General features: G+C 26.4%; 1 protein-coding gene across 1 annotated transcript in view; it reads right to left on the bottom strand.

The window, feature by feature from the left end:
• LOC107439212 (Transglutaminase) overlaps positions 1-18649 on the bottom strand; it is a 52908-nt gene extending 34259 nt beyond the window's left edge. The window contains exons 1-2 of the mRNA XM_043053214.2: positions 18443-18649; positions 12391-12756 (exon numbers count right to left, since the gene is read on the bottom strand). Of these exons, the coding sequence (XP_042909148.1) occupies positions 12391-12541 (151 nt within the window). The 5' untranslated portion in view covers positions 12542-12756; positions 18443-18649. The remainder of the gene's footprint in view (positions 1-12390; positions 12757-18442) is intronic.
• Positions 18650-18946: the final 297 nt, after the last annotated feature.

The raw sequence follows: 18946 nt of genomic DNA on the forward strand, positions 1-18946 counted from the left end.
AAACATAGTTAATTATACATATTATCATAGTTGTGATATATTTTTTTATTGATCAAAATAGTAGTGATATTTTAGGAGTAAAAATAATAATGAGCAGAAACCTAAAGGGTTAAACTTTTAACTTTAAGGGGTTAAAAATTTTAATTTATGCTGTGAAAGGTGACAAATAAAATAATGCACATGCAACATAATATAAATGATATAGGAAACTATTGGTGGTTCTTAAAGAGTTAAGTAATGGTTTGTAAACATAAGATTATTTATTTTCAGCTGTTACAATCGTCCCTTTACTTATTGTTACAATCGTCCCCAAGACGCCATTTCAGCTTCATTTGTTAAAAACAATGCAAGTTAATTAACAAAACTCTTTTTTTTTAATGTTAATTAAGGTGTCCACTTACATATTCGGTTAATAATTTTTTTTTATGTGTTTAAACAAAATTTCTTTGTTGCAATATAGTATTCTAATACCAAAAAAAGTACTTACGTAGAGTGAAAATATCTTTTGTGATGTAACTCTTTCAAAAGTACAGAAAAATGGTTGCTAGCAGTGGTGTACATGTAGATTTATTAAATACGCCTTGTGCGCCACCTAGGAGCCAAATCTAGAACCCGACACTCGAAATTTTTGCTCTGTTACAATCGTATCCTGTTACAATTGACCCCACTCTCCTCTATCATTTAAGCAAATAATTTGCCAATACCTGACTTCCCCCCAAATAATTTTACAGTAGTTCCATATGTTCAAAATCTTTATTCGCTCATCAGCGCGTCAATGCAACAGGCACCATATTTTTGTCATTAATTTCATTGTGTAGTTTCAGGAGAATATTATCGAATAATGAAACAACATATTACTAAATAGTTTTCATAAATATTACTAATGTAATGAATTCAGTAAGTTATTGGTGGTCCTAAATTAATAATAAATATATTACGTTTTTTGTGTGTAAGTTATATAAACTTGAAATGAAATGTTGCTGAAATCATTATGAAAAAATTTAAAGTGAAACAATTTTCCTCATTTTTTTTCAAATGAGTTAACAATTTATAAGGTAATTATAAAAATGTTTACATTTAAATATGCATGAGTTATGCTTATCATAATGATTTAATAAATATTTAATTACTTTTAAAATCTTAAATATTTCCCATATTTATTTTCAAGTATTTTCCCATAATATTTTATTTAGAAAAAAATAAAAAAATAGAATCGATTGAAGAAATCTGATTTTAGAAAAAAGGTTTTTTGTACAAAAAGAATTTCTTAAAAATAAATCATGGATAATATTTCTTGATAATAAACTAAGGAGAGTTAGCTTTGAGTTATTTCTGAACATAATTTAATGATGACAAAACAGGCTGTTAGACCAAAAGTTGGATAACATAAGCCAAAGTTATTAAGGTAGATAGGCCCTATACGATTTGTGCTGAGCACAGAAGTTGAAAAAGATGATTTAGAAAATAGCTAAGTAAACTTGAAATAAAATGAAATGATACCCAGTTTTAAATATTTTTTTATGATTCACTTTTTTAAAACTGAAGTAAATAATATTTACGAAGTCGTTTGCAATTCTTTTGAATCAAAAAGATGATGAAATCCAAATCATTGGATAATAGTTTATGAACTGATATTAAATGTAATGATATTGAAAATATTAATTGTACAAAATATTAAATATATATATTGTTAGGAAATGAGGTAAACAATTGTTAAATAATGAACAAAAGCTTTTATTTTATTTGAAATGATCGAATTGAATATTGAAGGAAAAAACCAAAACGAAAAACTATCAATATTTAAAATATCTGATGATATGGTAGTTAGTTGAAAGCTAAGACAAACTTACCCTTATACTTTTGATTTCGCAAAGACAAAAAGAAAACAAGTATTTTTAGGTATGACTTAGAAGTAAAAAAGGCAGGATTATCAACTGATCATAACGTAGACTTTATTTTAAAATTTATATTAAGTAAACACTTAAAATCATGTAAGTAATATAGAAATAAAATAATTCCCAAAAATTCATTATGCATTTTTAAAACTGCTCCTTAAAAGGATCGTTAAACAATCGTGGGTAAAAGTAAAAAAAACAATCAAAAGTTTTTCAAAAAACAAATCAAAATCAAGGAATGATTTAAGTACTAACAAATTTATTTTTTGATTCCATTTCTCTAACAACATTCATCATCTTTTCCATGACAGTAAATATTTTGTATATCAATAATAAAAGAAGACGAATTATAATAACGATTCTAACAAATCAAGCTGCCAATTTATTAAGTAAAGGGAGTGGCTTTAAAAAAAGAGATTCAGTGATTTAAATGTAGATTACGTCATACGTAAGCGTGACTTCTGATAAACAATGAATGGATCTAATTTAAATATCACGATCAAGGACGGAATGTGAACAATCAAGGTTAATATAGTTAACAAATACACATTAATTTACCGAGAAAAAATATTATATTTCGATGAAGGAAATATTTTACAATTTTTGTGGCATTTAAAATAAGATTTATCATTTAAGCTACTTAACATGTTTTAAATTTTGAATAAATCAAATTATAAGTCGTACTTACTTACGAAAGGCGACAGTAGAATCATTATAGGCTGTTTACATAATTAACTGATTCAAAAAAATGAATTTAAATCCATGTCTTAAGAAAAAAATCCCTAGATTTTTTCAGGCTAATATAAAATTTTAAAAAAATGGCCTTATTTAAAATACAATTTATCATCTGCGCCATTTATCTTGTTTTAAATTTAGAATAAGTTTAGATAAGTTATAAGTTAAATTATAAGTCGTACTTATTAGCGAATCACGACAGACGGATCATTATAGGCAGTTAATACTCTGTTAATATAGGCTGTTTGTAGGCTGTTAATTATAAGCTGTTAACTGGTTCCAAAAAAGGAATTTAAATTCATATCTCAAAAAAAACTCCCTAGATTTTTTTAGACTAATTGAAAACTAAGAAATGACCTCATTTAATATTTCACATTCTTCAATTATATATTTCTACCTAAGTCAAATGCTGACTTAGTAAAAACACACCTTTATAATTTGCTTACTAATAATAATAATATTATACGGCTGCTAGAAATTAAATTATTTGGTTCTAAATTGCTCCTTTTAAAATATTAATTAAGAAGGCATTTAAGAAGGCTCCTTTTAAAATATTAATTAGGAAGTTAAACTCTCCCGAGGTGGTTGGGTTGAGCTATTTTTTTTTCAAGTTTAATGAAATAGTAATAGAGCGGGCACCAGAGGTGGTAAATATTTCATTTTTTTTTAAGACAAAGGAATAAAAAATTCTAAAATCGGTAGGTCTGTAACTTTCTTAGTAATCCTAACAATAAATAAAATAATAATTAAACAATTGTAAAAGACAATCTATAAATATTGTAAGAAAGGATCTGTTCCTCGGCAAACAGCAGAATTTACAGCACGTGGGTATCTTACCAAAAAGTAAACAAAAAAAAATTTATAAACGTAATTTTCTTTCGTCTAAAAATAATAAAATTAATAAATATTATTTAACCATACTTGTAAATTCTAAACACTAATTCATGCTTTTGTTTATTTCCCCTCATTTTATGAGCTTAGCGACTAAATTGTCAGATAGTGCCAAATTTATTTGGCAATAATTGCCCCTACACCTGGCGTAATTTTGGGAGGAGAGAACCTATTCTTTTATTCAAAAAAATTTATTTTAGAATATTTCAAAATTTTAAAAAAACTCATCGCGTAACAGAATTATATTATTTTTAGGCTGAGATTGCTTTTGCATAAATTCAAATATAATTGAAATATCTGTACAAAAATCGTTTCTGAGAAAATTTGTTTAAACATTTCAAATTACAAATTGAATGCACTTTTGTCTTAATGAATCATTAGTTATCATTAGATCTACAATGGATTAGCTGAAAAAATGATTCAAATGCTTTATTTGAATCTATAAAAACAAATATAATTGATATATCTATGTAAAAGCGGTTTTTTGAGAAAATTGTTTAAACATTTCGGATAACAAATTACAAACTGAACGCAGTTTTGTCTTAATGAAGCATTATTTATCATTAGATCTACAATGGATTAGCTGAAAAAAATGTTCCAAATGCATTATTTGAAACAATTGTCAAAGAACCCTTTCATCTTTTTCTCAGTGACACAAACACAACACTCAAGATGAGTATTGTTATCGCTTTAGAAGACGAATGTGATCACTTCACTTCAAGTCGTTCTACTCGCAAACGATTCTTACGCGTGTCTGATTACGTATCTGGTGGCATTATTTCTCGGTTGTTTTTTTTAACTGCGGCACTCTGCCAACAGAGAGTGTTAAATGCTTTCAACATGCGGCATAATCGAGGTTTTGTAGCGAGAAAAATGGGAAACCGAAAAATGAAAATAGTGATAATTTTATGAATGAATCATTTGAGTGTTGTTGAGGGAAATGGGTACACACTCACGCGTGGGAATGTCATGGAATGCGCGATGAGAGTAAGATATAAATTATGAAATGAAAAAAGAGGCCCCAAGTGCGAACAATGAGACGTAATATGATGTGATAAATATGAATGGAATTCCTTTTCGGATTAATGGCAACTTCGAGAAAATTTTGAAATTCTTACTAAATGTATATTTATCATAGTTTACTTTCATAAATTAGTAATTTCCTAGTGTAGTTTTATTTCATCAATACAAATGAATTACCACATTTAAAGACATGAATAAATGAATGTTGATAAGAAATTTGAGTCGAAATAGTCAAATTTATAACTGAAACCTACAAAAACCATAGTAACCTTAAAAGCTTTAGTTAAAAAACTTTTTGAAAACTTAATATCAGTATAAAACAAAAGCAACAAATTGAATAGATTGGATAAATATACTTAGACTCAACGCAACATCAAAATTTGAAAAACTTTAAAACTTATTTATTTACATATCATCATTAATACTCATCTGAATGTGATTTTTAATTATTAAATGTCATTATTTTTGTGCCAAATAAAAGATGTTTTTCAAAATGTAATATTCATAATATTTAAAAATTGAAAGATCGTATTTTTCTTTCTTGAATAATATAAACATAGAAAATAATTTCGTAACCCTAAATATGTTAAAACTCGACTTTTTGTAGCATTTTTATCGTTCTAAAAACTTATTACTGTTTTTTTCCTCTCAATTATCTAAAAAAATTTACTTTTCTTTATATTCAACATTTTCTTATTAAATGTTCTTTTCGATTTGAATTGAGTCTTATGTTTCAAATTATTTATAAAATAATATATAATAATATAAAATAATCTATAATAGTTATAAGCAGTTATATGTCATAATCTGCCAGAATATCATTATATTATGTATCATTATGTATCATTATATTATATATCATTATATTATTATAATTATTACAGAATAAGGAGCTACATAAAAGCCATTTTCAACGTCTGTAATAAAGTATTTTTTGGACAAGTAAAATATTCAATAAGAAAAATTTTAAAAATGAGAGTCAAAAAATTCCTTTTTTTAATTCAACTTTGACGAATTTAAATTAAATAAATATTTAAAAAACTCTTTATGCAAATAGCTTAATATTATAGCTACAGCTCTAAAATTTTTCAATCAAGTAAATTGATTTATTAGCAACCAAAAAAAATTTAAAAATATTCGTGAAAAACCTTAGAATATCTCTTGAAACTGGGATTTTTAATACACTTGGAAGAAGGATTTAATACATTCTTTATCTTGGATTAAATATTGAAAATATTAATGTAAATACTCAATTTTATGAAAGCAAGTTACAAAAAGAACAGTTATTTTGTTAAAACATTATCAGAAAAAGATTTCTCAGCATTTCGTGCACACATCAAAATTTGGCTTTTAAATAAAAGCGTGCTTGTATAAAATAAAAATTATCATTTACTTGTCACCACGGAATATAGAATGATTTATTTTAATCGCATCATTTAAATAAACCTATCTTCGAGACAATAAAAATTTTGTCAAAGAAGAGTAAACAGAAACGCAAGAATAAGTGATGCTTGCCAGATACGAAAGAAAAACAGTTTTTTAAAACTGAGCATATACCAAAAGCGTTGTTATATGAATTCCTAACTACGTCTAAAAGCCATGTGGCGAGTAAAAATATGCGGATGGAATTTTTACGTCTTCTGCGCGTGGGATCGCTTTTTTTAAGTAAAAAAATATGCTTCGGTCTTACGAGATTCCATAATTGGTTTGCCCAAAGGCGTATAAAACTTAGAACAACAGATTTTGAATTTAGATTATTTAAAAATCGCTTTTATTTGTAAAAGAAATATTTGTATCAAAGCTTTTTAAAAAGTATTATAATGTATCAAAGAAATATATACAATGTGTTAAAAGTATAAATACCATATATGAAAACTATGATTTCAAACTTATTCGTAGAATTGGTATTGAAATATAGTACACGGAGAAATAAAAACAATAGAATAAAGGAGAATAAAGAATTGGTATTGAAATATAGTNAATACCATATATGAAAACTATGATTTCAAACTTATTCGTAGAACTGGTATTGAAATATAGTACACGGAGAAATAAAAACAATAGAATAAAGGAGAATAAAGAATTGGTATTGAAATATAGTACACGGAGAAATAAAAACAATAGAATAAAGGAGAATAAAGAATAGGTATTGAAATGCAGTACATGGAGAAATAAAAACAGTAGAATAAAGGAGAATAAGGAATTGGTATTGAAATATAGTACACGGAGAAATAAAAGCAATAGAATAAAGGATAATGAAGAATTGGTATTGAAATATAGTACAAGGAGAAATAAAAACAATAGAATAAAGGAGAATAAAGAATTGGTATTGAAATATAGTACACGGAGAAATAAAAGTAATAGAATAAAGGAGAATAAAGAATTGGTATTGAAATATAGTACACGGAGAAATAAAGACAATAGAATAAAGAAGAATAAAGAATTGGTATGGAAATATAGTACACGGAGAAATAAAAACTATAGAATAAAGGAAAATAAAGAATTGGTATTGAAATATAATACAAGGAGAGAGAAAAACAATAGAATAAAGGAGAATAAAGAATTGGTATTGAAATATAGTACACGGAGAAATAAAGACAATAGAATAAAGAAGAATAAAGAATTGGTATGGAAATATAGTACACGGAGAAATAAAAACTATAGAATAAAGGAAAATAAAGAATTGGTATTGAAATATAATACAAGGAGAGAGAAAAACAATAGAATAAAGGAGAATAAAGAATTGGTATTGAAATATAGTACACGGAGAAATAAAAGTAATAGAATAAAGGAGAATAAAGAATTGGTATTGAAATATAGTACACGGAGAAATAAAGACAATAGAATAAAGAAGAATAAAGAATTGGTATGGAAATATAGTACACGGAGAAATAAAAACTATAGAATAAAGGAAAATAAAGAATTGGTATTGAAATATAATACAAGGAGAAAGAAAAACAATAGAATAAAGGAGAATAAAGAATTGGTATTGAAATATAATACAAGGAGAAAGAAAAACAATAGAATAAAGGAAAATAAAGAATTGGTATTGAAATATAATACAAGGAGAAAGAAAAACAATAGAATAAAGGAGAATAAAGAATTGGTATTGAAATATAATACAAGGAGAAAGAAAAACAATAGAATAAAGGAAAATAAAGAATTGGTATTGAAATATAATACAAGGAGAAAGAAAAACAATAGAATAAAGGAGAATAAAGAATTGGTATTGAAATATAATACAAGGAGAAAGAAAAACAATAGAATAAAGGAAAATAAAGAATTGGTATTGAAATATAATACAAGGAGAAAGAAAAACAATAGAATAAAGGAGAATAAAGAATTGGTATTGAAATATAATACAAGGAGAAAGAAAAACAATAGAATAAAGGAAAATAAAGAATTGGTATTGAAATATAATACAAGGAGAAAGAAAAACAATAGAATAAAGGAGAATAAAGAATTGGTATTGAAATATAATACAAGGAGAAAGAAAAACAATAGAATAAAGGAAAATAAAGAATTGGTATTGAAATATAATACACGGAGAAAGAAAAACTCTGGCAAAATTACCGTACTGTGTGATAAGGACATTTCTGGTAGAAACATCATTAAATTGATAGTTTTTCCGTTAGGTATAACGGAAATTCTGGTTTTCGATTATAGTTCTTACTACCACATATTTAGTCACAAATACGAAATGAAAAGCAACTTTAACCGAATAAATGGTTTTTATGACATGCACTAAAGAATCCTGCTGAAATTTTAAAAAGTTTCCTTATTTACTAAATTTAACACATTATAAAGCCATATTTTATTGTTAGTTTTACCAAAATCATTACCAAAGCACTTCGGTAATAAATACCAAGCTTTTTGGTGTTCCCCTAGAGTCAGGAACGCGATAAATTTTATTATACTCTAATAGTTCTCTCTGTGTATGACTATTTTTTAATTAACTCATGCTTATAAAAATAATACCATTAATTATTTAAATGAAAAAAACTCAAAAATCAGAAAAATGTTCTATAGGTCTATTTTTGTCTTTTTTTAATTCAACTTAAATTTAAATACCTAAGCATTATTACCTATGATCCATCTGGTTCGACAATAGAAAAATACTGATGCATAAAAAATAAAAAAATAACGTTTTCCCTAAAACAGTTTTCAGGTTTTGAAAATAATTAAATGTGTCGTAGTTTATAACATCCCTCATATTCCCAATCAGATTCTTGTTTATATATATATATATAGTCTCGTTATGTTAACTATTCAAATAAACGGGGGCTGAAATGAGTATTTTATTCAGATTAGATGCAGTTTACATGGGTAGGAGGCATGAATAATGATTATGATACACGATAGGTTTTGCTTCTCGCTCGCATATTTGTTTTGGTAATAAGACTCTTCCCGGACTTATATACTCAATTAACTAGTTAGAACCAGCAGACAAACTTGAAGCGATACTCGTTATTTTACGTTACGAAAAAAAAATTATTATGTTGAAAGGTCGTTTACCTTTTTTACATTCTAAAACATTACGTATGATGATAATGATTCTAACCTTATAAAGTTTAGTTAGTTTTTATCTATACATAGAAAAACCTTATCTAGTATAAAAGTGATTCCTCTCTCGAAACTATAGTTTCTTAATGACATTTTTAGTCTATTCTTGTCAAAACCTCATCTTGTACAAGAGTGGCTTAATTTTCCAAACTATAGTTTTTTAATGCCATTTTTAGTCTATTCTTGTCAAAATATAAAAGTTTCAAATCGTTATGAATAACAGGAATCGCTTAAATGTTGCGGCAAATTTCTAGAAGACTTAAGACACATTATTAGGATTAAAATTGCTTGGGAACCAATTGTTTGATTATATGTACTGTATGTTCCATATTGACCACCATAAATATATGTTTTTAAATCCTTATTAAAAATAAATTCCAAAAGTCTATACATGAGGAGTTACACATCATCGGAATTAAAATTGTATAGGAATCCATGCCCGGAAATGTCGTCATACTCCTTTAGGGGCTCTTTCACTACTATAAACTGTTTCTTCACATGCTTCTGAACAGGTAGAAATAGGGAAACGTCCCTTGTTGCGCACAACGACATTACGGGCATGGATTCCTAAGCGGTTTTAATCATGATGATGCGTAACCCTTCATCAGTAAACTTTTGGAATTTGTTTTTATAAGGATTTTAAAAACATATATTTAGGGTGGTAAATACGGTACATATAATGCAACAATTGGATAAATGCAATCGACGTCATGACGACTAAATCGTGGAATTTGTCAATTCAGAAGCTAATCAGGTTTGATACGCTAGCGTGAAATCGCTTACAGGTTTCTTATCAAATCTGATTTAAATTACATGGTTGTGCCTAATTAAGTATTTTTCTTCTCGGGTTGCAAGCACCCAGTTATTGCCAAACTTAATCAGTTTTAAGATAGTCTATTGCAGTAAGTTGGATTACTTGCTTTATTCTAATTAAACCAATGAAAAAATTAAAAGAAATAAAACAAGCTTGCTCAATTTTAAACTTTTTATAAAGTATCTGAAATCACTTTGATTGCATTCTTACGTTTTGTAAAATTATCATGAAATCACAGGATATTAGACAGAAGAATGTATGAGACATTATCGTCAGTCGTGTTACCAATCTACACGAAGTTACCTTTCCTTCAATGTCAAATTATTTGGGTCACTTTAAAGATTAATGATGATACAAAATAATTTTGGATAGTTGGCGCCATTGTGGGAAACTTTTCGAAAGGAATTTTACCCTTTCAGCAATGGTTCAAAGTTATTTTGTCTTCTCTTTCTTTCTTTCTTTTTTCAAGCAATTTAAAAGAAAATAAACCATTTTATCAAATGATAAGATCTAAAGGGAGAAAAACTAGGCAAAAAGAAATATAATTTTAACAAGCCTTTTCTTATTGTTTTTGTACACAAAAATAATTCATCAATACGTAATTGATTTCTTGATAAAATATAGGAAAAAGTAATTGCTATAGTTATTACCTAAACTATATTTGTTTTGCTTTTTCTAAAAAGAGATAAATAAATGACAGTACAAGATACAAAAAGGACTTCATGGAGTATTTTTCAGAGAATTTTGAATCTATGTTACTCCCGTTCATATCTTGAGCAAATAGTGTTTCATATTTTTCAGCAAAAAACAATGTGTAGTTATGATTCATTCATTATATATTATGATTGATTCGTTTATTCACTCATTATAATATATATATAGTATTATTATTATTATTATATTAATATGCAAATAAATAAAAACGCTAAAAACTCACTATTTTAGTTAAGTTGTTGGTTTAACTTTGAATACTTACATGTTACTCAATATTTTAATACATTTTCTCAACTCTTAGGCAGTATTTTTACTAATAACGTTAAAATACTGAATTTTTTTTTTTTTAAAAAAAACAATACTTTAAGACGGTTGCTCATAGGTATCGTAATCCTTTCATTGGAAGGAAGTGAGTTTGGCATTTGATAAGGATATCATCGTTATTTTTTTCAATTACTCACTAATTTTTGTTATTTTTACTATACAAACAAGTTTTAATTTGTGGAACATACACATTACTTTTCGAAGTAAATGATGTGAAAAAATAATCATTCTAGATTTAACAACAAAATAAGGAAAATTTCAATGTGTTAAAAAAATTTTAACGCACGTCTGTCCAGGGAAGCTCTATAAGTGAAAATTTTTCAGAGATTCGTACTATTTGTTTCCATAGAAAAGCCCCCTTTTGCCACTTTCGAGATAGACAAAATTACCAACAAAAGGAGAGTAGAGACGATGTCATTAGAAAGAGAAGATTTAGTAAATGATATCACATAATACCAAAGTGAGGATGGAATTACCAAAACAGTTGTTAATTTAAGGGGGTCGACGATTCAGTTCCCAAAAAATGGCGTTTGATAGCGAACAAATAGTTAGGGGCCAAAATATATGCAATATAGTAATAAAGATATGATTTGGGAGAAGGTATTTCAGTCAGCGAATAATATCATTTATTATTGCTAAGCTGTGAAGCGATCCATAATTACCAGTTTTTGAAAATGATATCATTATACAGAAGATTTTTAATGAGTGAATAATATTCTCTGTTATAGCTAAGTAAGGAAAGGATCAAAAATTATAAAAATTTTGTATATGATATAAGTAAACAGAAAGTATTAGTGTAATTAGTGTATAATGTCCTTTGTTATTATAAACATAAATAGAGGTCAGAATTTACCCAAATTATTGATAAAGATATTATTCAAAGCACGGTTTAATCAGTAAGTGTCGTCCTTTGTTAAGGTAAATATGAGAGTATTATTTCAATTATCAAATGATTGTTAATGATATCATTAAGAAGAAGAATAATATCCTTTGTTATCATAAACAGGGATAGTGGTCCAAAATTTCTCCAAATTATTGAAAAAGCTATTATTAAGGACATAGTTTGATCTGTAAATGTCATCCTTTGTTAACATAAATGCGTGAAGGGTATCTCAATTATCAAGTAATTGTTAATGATATTATTAAAGAAGGAGGATAACATCTGTTGTTATCATAAACACAGATAGTGGTCCAAATTTATCCAAATTATTAAGAAAATAGTTTGATCAGTCAATGTCATTCTTTGTTAAGGTGTGTGAAGGGTATTTCAATTATCAAATAATTGTTAATGATATCATTAAAAAGGAGGCGTTCTGGTCGCTGTACGATTCATTTGGAAGGAATAGAGGGGGCAGAATTAACTAAACAATGATGAAAACGATACTTATGAACAACCCAAAACTAAAAAATGGTATTAACATATTTTCTTACTGCCACTGTCCACGCTAGGTGGGCGAGGTAATTCTCCAGGCACCTCAGGCTTAGCCGGCTTTCTTGTCGGCGTAAGGGGTAGACCTTGAGTCTTTCCATCCTGGGCATGGGGCGTAAATTGGGCGCGGAAACACGAATAGCACTTGCCCATCTTCACCCCGTTCTTTCAGCTGCAGGGTGGTATAAGATTGGGCAAAGAAGAACAAAAAAATAGAATAATCTTTTCCAATAAACGATAGGCAAGGACCTGTGCTTAGCTGTCTGGTTATAGCTTGCCGAACCAGTCCTACAAGTGGCCAGATATTCTCACAACCTTTACGATCTCGCTGATCCCAAGAAGATGGTACACAATCACTTCTTCTTCAACTGAAAGAGAAAGTGTAGGATTGTTAGGACTAGGCCAAGGACGCGACTTTTTTAAGAGCTTATGGGAGGAGGAAAAACATGAAATTATAATACTGGGTTAGTTGGTGGTAAATATACAGAACAAAACATTTCGGTTTAGGTGCAATATAAATTTGCCCACTCTTGTTCTAAATGGCTTCTTTAAATGAGCTTTCTATTAAACTAATTCGATAATCAATTCACGAGTGAAATATTTTTTACATAAGTGAAAGCTTAGTTTACTTGGCTTTAATTAAATATTGACATTGAATGAACTTTTCAGTTAGGTTAGATTTTTACTTCCAAGCAACAGTATGATAAGTTTTCGTTCGTAAGTGTTTTAAGTTTTAGTAATAGAAACATTAACTCAAATAAGATAGCGGGTGATAAAAATAAACAGCAAAAAAAAATTTGATTTTGGAGAGAGAGAGATTTATTCACTCTCTTGTTGAAATAATCTTTTTCTAAACCGAATTATATAATTGACTTACGGTATTTAATACATGAGTAAGAATTTCTGCGTTTCAAATATTGATTTAGAGTGCGTTTATTACATTGATTTAGATTTCTGCTAAGTTAAAATACAAGAAAAACAAACAAAACCGTAAAAAAAATATAAATTATTTCAAAAACCTTTTTTCTAACTTTATTTTTTATTAACGGTGCTTCAATTGTCAAAGGTTACAATTTTAAGAATACCTTTAGTGTTGTACATAATTTTAGTAATTTAAATTGCAATACCTAAGTCATAATTTTAGTGTGTGCGTAGACAGCGATTTATAATTCTAAAAATGTTTTTAATGTTTATGAAAATTACATAAGGTTCTGGGAAAAGCTCTGATCCACAAAGGGCTGTCATGCCAAAAGAAGAGAAATATTAAGCTTTTAAACTTTATGGAGATTAATTAATTATTGAAATGTAGAAAAACGTATATTTGTATATTAACTTAAGCTTGATTACGTAAATGTAAAAATGCTTTTAAATCCCAAAATAATAAGTAAGAAAATATTTATTTTAATAAAATAATTATATTAAAATACAAAAGGAAGCGATTGCATAAATATACACACTTTTTAAATATATATTTAATAAATTTGTCCATTAAAGAATTTCTCTTCAAAATAAACTCTTCTTAAAAAAATCAAATTAAATTATCATATAACAAAACTCGAGATGTTCAATAACATGAGAAATTGAATTAGTGAAATTTAAAGTTAATATTTTATAAGAAAAAAAGATAAAGCTTAAGAATATATCACATTGCAAAAATCAAACACAAAAGCGTGAGTATAATATTTATCTAGTCTTATTATTGATACAGAGGGTAAAAGAACTACAGCATAAAAGTAACTCTTGCATCTTCGCTAAATTGTGACTTGGGGAACAAGGCAGACGAAAAAAAAAACGAAACATAACATTCTCTAAAATAAACACACTTATAAATAATGTAAAAAAATGGAATACTAACATCCATTATAGTAAATAGCTTTTATTTCATTGTAATGTTTCATATGAACAATATAGTTTATGAATGAACAGGCATTCTATTTTATAGCTAAGTCTTGTTTTCAAGAAATTTTTCAAAAGCAGGTGTGTAATAACAGAAAACATCTGTCAGAAAGGATCGAGTGTCACCTTCTAGACTGTGTTTGATGACACATGCGTTTGGTTTGTGTAGGTTGCAAAGAGTTTGCAATTCCTAATGATTCATGCGATAGGAATCATATAAAATTATAAGATATTAGAAGCTCAATTTTCAGCTCTTCGAAAAATGCTTCGATACAATAAACCTTTATACCAGATTAAATATTATGAATCATATAGCAGGAATCATATTAACTTACATAATTATCCAATAATAAAAGCCCAATTTTAAATAGTTTTTTATGGTGTATCAGTGAAAAATCTAGTGAAATCTAGTCTAAATGAACAGTATACAATAAACAGCCAAACGAAGATATTTGTGCTATAATCTCCTGTACAATTCCATACTCTTCCTGTACAATTGTTTATTGTTTACTCTCCTACATTTGTACTAAATAAATTATTAGAAAACTAAATATGTCAATTTGCCACTAAATTTTTAAGTAGTTAAAAGCATTTTAAAAATTTCTTTAAAAAAAACTTATTATGTTGATTGGAATTGTCATTATTTTGTTTAGAGTAATTGAAGAAGCATACACATGATAATAAATGTTCAAAGTAAATAACATATTTAGAACGATATGGATACTATTAAATCAATAAATATTAAAATACATTTGAAATCTAAAATCTGAATTAAGTACTAAAACTATAAATACATTATTTTTTATTAGTATGAATTCAGAAAATACAAAGTTGAGAAGCAAAAGTTAAAAATAAAGTATGCAATAACTAAAAAACAGCGTTAAAAAATGTTTCACATTTGTGGTTTTCTTGCTGATATTCTTGTATACTGAGAGATGTTCCTAAAATTCTATTCCTAGGTGAACTACTTAAATTTCAGAGAAGACAATGATTTATTTTTAAGAGCGATTTTTAACTCAGTGTTCCCGTTTAAATCTTATACTTAGTTACATTGCCTCCATTTCTTAGAAAATGCCTTGTCAGTTTTTTAATTTTAATAATATTTTTCTTTTCTTCACACTTATTTTCTTACTTCTTTTGTTTCGTAAGAAATTATAGTTATTCTTTTAGATAAGTTCGATATTATATTTTAAATTTAATTTGATTTAGACTTAATTTAAATGTTTTATTTTATCCCTTAATACTCATGCTTTGCAAAGCATCATGCAGCTTTCAAAACTATTTTGAACTAGAAAGTAACCCAAAAAAATCCCAGTTTTCCCTTTAGTTTGATAACAAATTGAGTCGGAGAATTAATAAAAATTTGAGGGGGAAATTGAAAATGTTAAACCACTATTAAAGTTTCACAACAATGTAAGAATCCTAAAAAAATGTTATCTTACAATAATATTTACTGAAATATATGGTGAATACTACTGACTAATTAATTGAAACTTAAACAAAGTTAACTGTTTTCATATAGACATTAAGAAAAATCATACAATTTTATGGTATACTATTATAGGAAATAGTTGTTAAAAATAATAAGAATTAACATAATTAATGGCAAATTCGTGACTAAAAATTATTTACTACCATCTATTTTCAGTACATTTCTGAAACCGAGTAACTAAAGTTTATTATGCTTAATTTAGTAGCTTATTTTACATTTTAATCAGTATTCCTAGTAAACGATTATTTAATATTTTCTTTTCAATTTAATTTGATGGCATATTTTAAGTTTAATTAATTTCTTTTTACTTAAATTATTTTAAATGCTTTTGTCAATTAGATACATTCTTTTTTACATTTATTGATTACACTAAGTATTTGAACCACATAAGTGATATTAAATAAACTTATATTTTTTTTAACTTACTTAGATACTTAAGTATGATAATGCAGAGAACTATTTTTAAGTTTTATTTCGTCTGTAATACATCTGTTTAAAACATTGAATCACTGACATGAAATTTGAAACATATTACTTTAGAATAAACAATCGTCAGTTTAAAACGTTTTGCAAGATATATTTACTCTTGAAATCTTTTTCGAAACTTAATTGATTCCCTTTGTTAAATTTTATTTCAATTGATTAATTTTACAGTCAAGAGTTCAAGGAAATTGGTTTAAACAGGCTAATAAAATACGCATTAGAGGAATTTTAATCAATAATATGGTGTACAACAACCAATAAATTCAACTAATAAATAAAATTTTTAATAAAACTATAGTCTGGAACCCATAGAGGCTCTAATAAGAATTATCCTTTTGAAACAATTATTTTACTTTATTTTTGCAACAATAAAATAAATTATTCAAAAATTAAATTTTGAAAGTTTAAAATATATGCATTTCCAATTAAAATGAACGATAAACAAACAAAAAAATAATTATTGAATTACTTTAAATAAAATAATATTTCTAATATTTTCGAATCGGAAAATTGTTAATAAGAATTACAAATGGCAAAACTGTATCTAAATAATAATGAGTACAAAAAAAACTCTGAAGAGAAATTAACAATTTTTTTATAATGAATTTCTGTAAGGAATAATTTTTAAAACTAAATATCTAATTTGTAATTAATAAATAAAACTTATGGCAAGTTGTTGTATTATTCATAAACATAAGTATAAGTAGACGTTATTAATTGTCGTACTATTTTATATTGCTTTTTCCTTACAAATATTTACAGATAAACTTAATAGAATAGATAATAAAAATTATGTTTAATAACTTATCAATCGATGTTCTTAAACACCATCATATGAATAAATATGAATTCTTTTTATAGAATTTTATCCTAACCAAAAAAAAACGAGAAGAAATATTACGAGACATAGTTTAAGAAACGCTTAAATTTATTCTACATTTTTAATAAGCACTTCTTTTTGTTAAAAATATTTTATTAAATTTAAGAACATTGAAAAATGCTTCAAATTACAAACAATTTAGTAATTACCTACTTTACACTTTTAATATGAATTTCACTTATCAGATTTTATCTTAATCAAATGAAAAATGAAGGAAAAATGCATATACTGACTGCAAAATTACCATATAATTGATATAAAGAATAATCCATTTTTATACAATAATATTAATTTCGTAAATTATGATTCCTATTACTTATATTTTTCCACTATAAAAAGATCTTTAGAATGTCTTTATCATTTTCATGCATAGTGGAAAATTTTACTTTATTGTTGGCTTTAAATTAAAACTTTCTTAAAAAATCTTAACTATTGGAAAATTATGAAGTTTCTGAAATAAATAATTCAGAAAACAAAATATACAACTATCAAAATCATACTCTGAAATAATTCTTTATAACCTTTTATTAAATACTTAAATAAAAAAAAAACTCCAAAATCATTTGATTAACGAACTTTTCTCGGAATAATTTACTTTTCAATATTCAATAAAGAAAATTAGTTTTCATGTAAAAATAGCAAATATAACTGATACTTTCCTAATAAAAATTCTAAATCTAAAAAATAATCTAATGAAAATGATAAACATAATCTTAAACTCTGAATCGCTATAATGTTTACTTCAAAATGAAAAAGAAATTATGAGATTTAAATTTTAACAAACGAGCAATTTCTAACAAACCATTAATAAACAGCATTTGAAGAATAAAAAATACAGATTTTAATAAAAAAATAAGTTTAAATGAAAATTACATCGACTTAGAGCTTTCTCTAACGAAGTTCGTTGCTAAGAATATATCTGGCAACATGGGAAAAAACAAGAAATAGTTTTTTTTAAATTAAAAAAAAACGCAAATAAAAATCTTTTAACCAAGAAAAACGAAATATACTCCTAAAAATAATGTATGAAACATTTTAAAATATACGAACAACAATGTTTTAAAACGAATGTATTTAATCAAAACAATAAATTGAACTACTTTTATTAACAAAATAAAATAAATCCAACGATATGAACTCGAAAAATTAAACAATTGAGAATCGCTAGTTAAAAACGGGTTTCGAATAAAAGCTATTTAATAAAATAAGATGTTTCATTTAATCAATAAGTATCGAAATAACAAGAGTGTAAAGAAAATAAAAATTTAAAATTATTCCAAACAAAGACTATAATCATACATACCGGTCTTTTCCGTCAAAAGAGAAAAATTTTAAAGAATATTCCTTTACAACTCAGAAAAGAATAGAGTTCGTGAAAGAAGAGATGCGACAAAGTTTTTCCTTCTTTCTCTCACCGCAACTTTTTTTGTGAATCGAGAAATAAAAATTGTGAGTTGAGAGGGGGAAGAGGTAAGCTCAATTCTCATCCGGGCTATTTCATCTTTCAGAGGATGAGAGTGATCTCGGTAAGGTTTACTATGATTGTTCCTTTATCGCCAATTTTGGCGCAACATGTTTTAAATGTAGGGAGTTTTTGAACAATGGTTCCCATTTTTTTCTCGGCTATGGAATCGTAAGTAAGTAATCACCTTTCTCTTAACGGAGCTCCGACTTTATAAATACATTTATAATAACATTTGTAAAATTTGAGTTCGCAGGGGCTAGAGAGCCATTTTGTCTAGTTTTAAACTAGTTTTTTGAATATGGAAAAGCTGAAAATGAAGCTGCGTTATAGTTTTCGTTGAAA

This window comes from Parasteatoda tepidariorum, chromosome 6 (genome assembly GCF_043381705.1).
Source record: "Parasteatoda tepidariorum isolate YZ-2023 chromosome 6, CAS_Ptep_4.0, whole genome shotgun sequence".
NCBI classification, from domain to species: domain Eukaryota; kingdom Metazoa; phylum Arthropoda; class Arachnida; order Araneae; family Theridiidae; genus Parasteatoda; species Parasteatoda tepidariorum.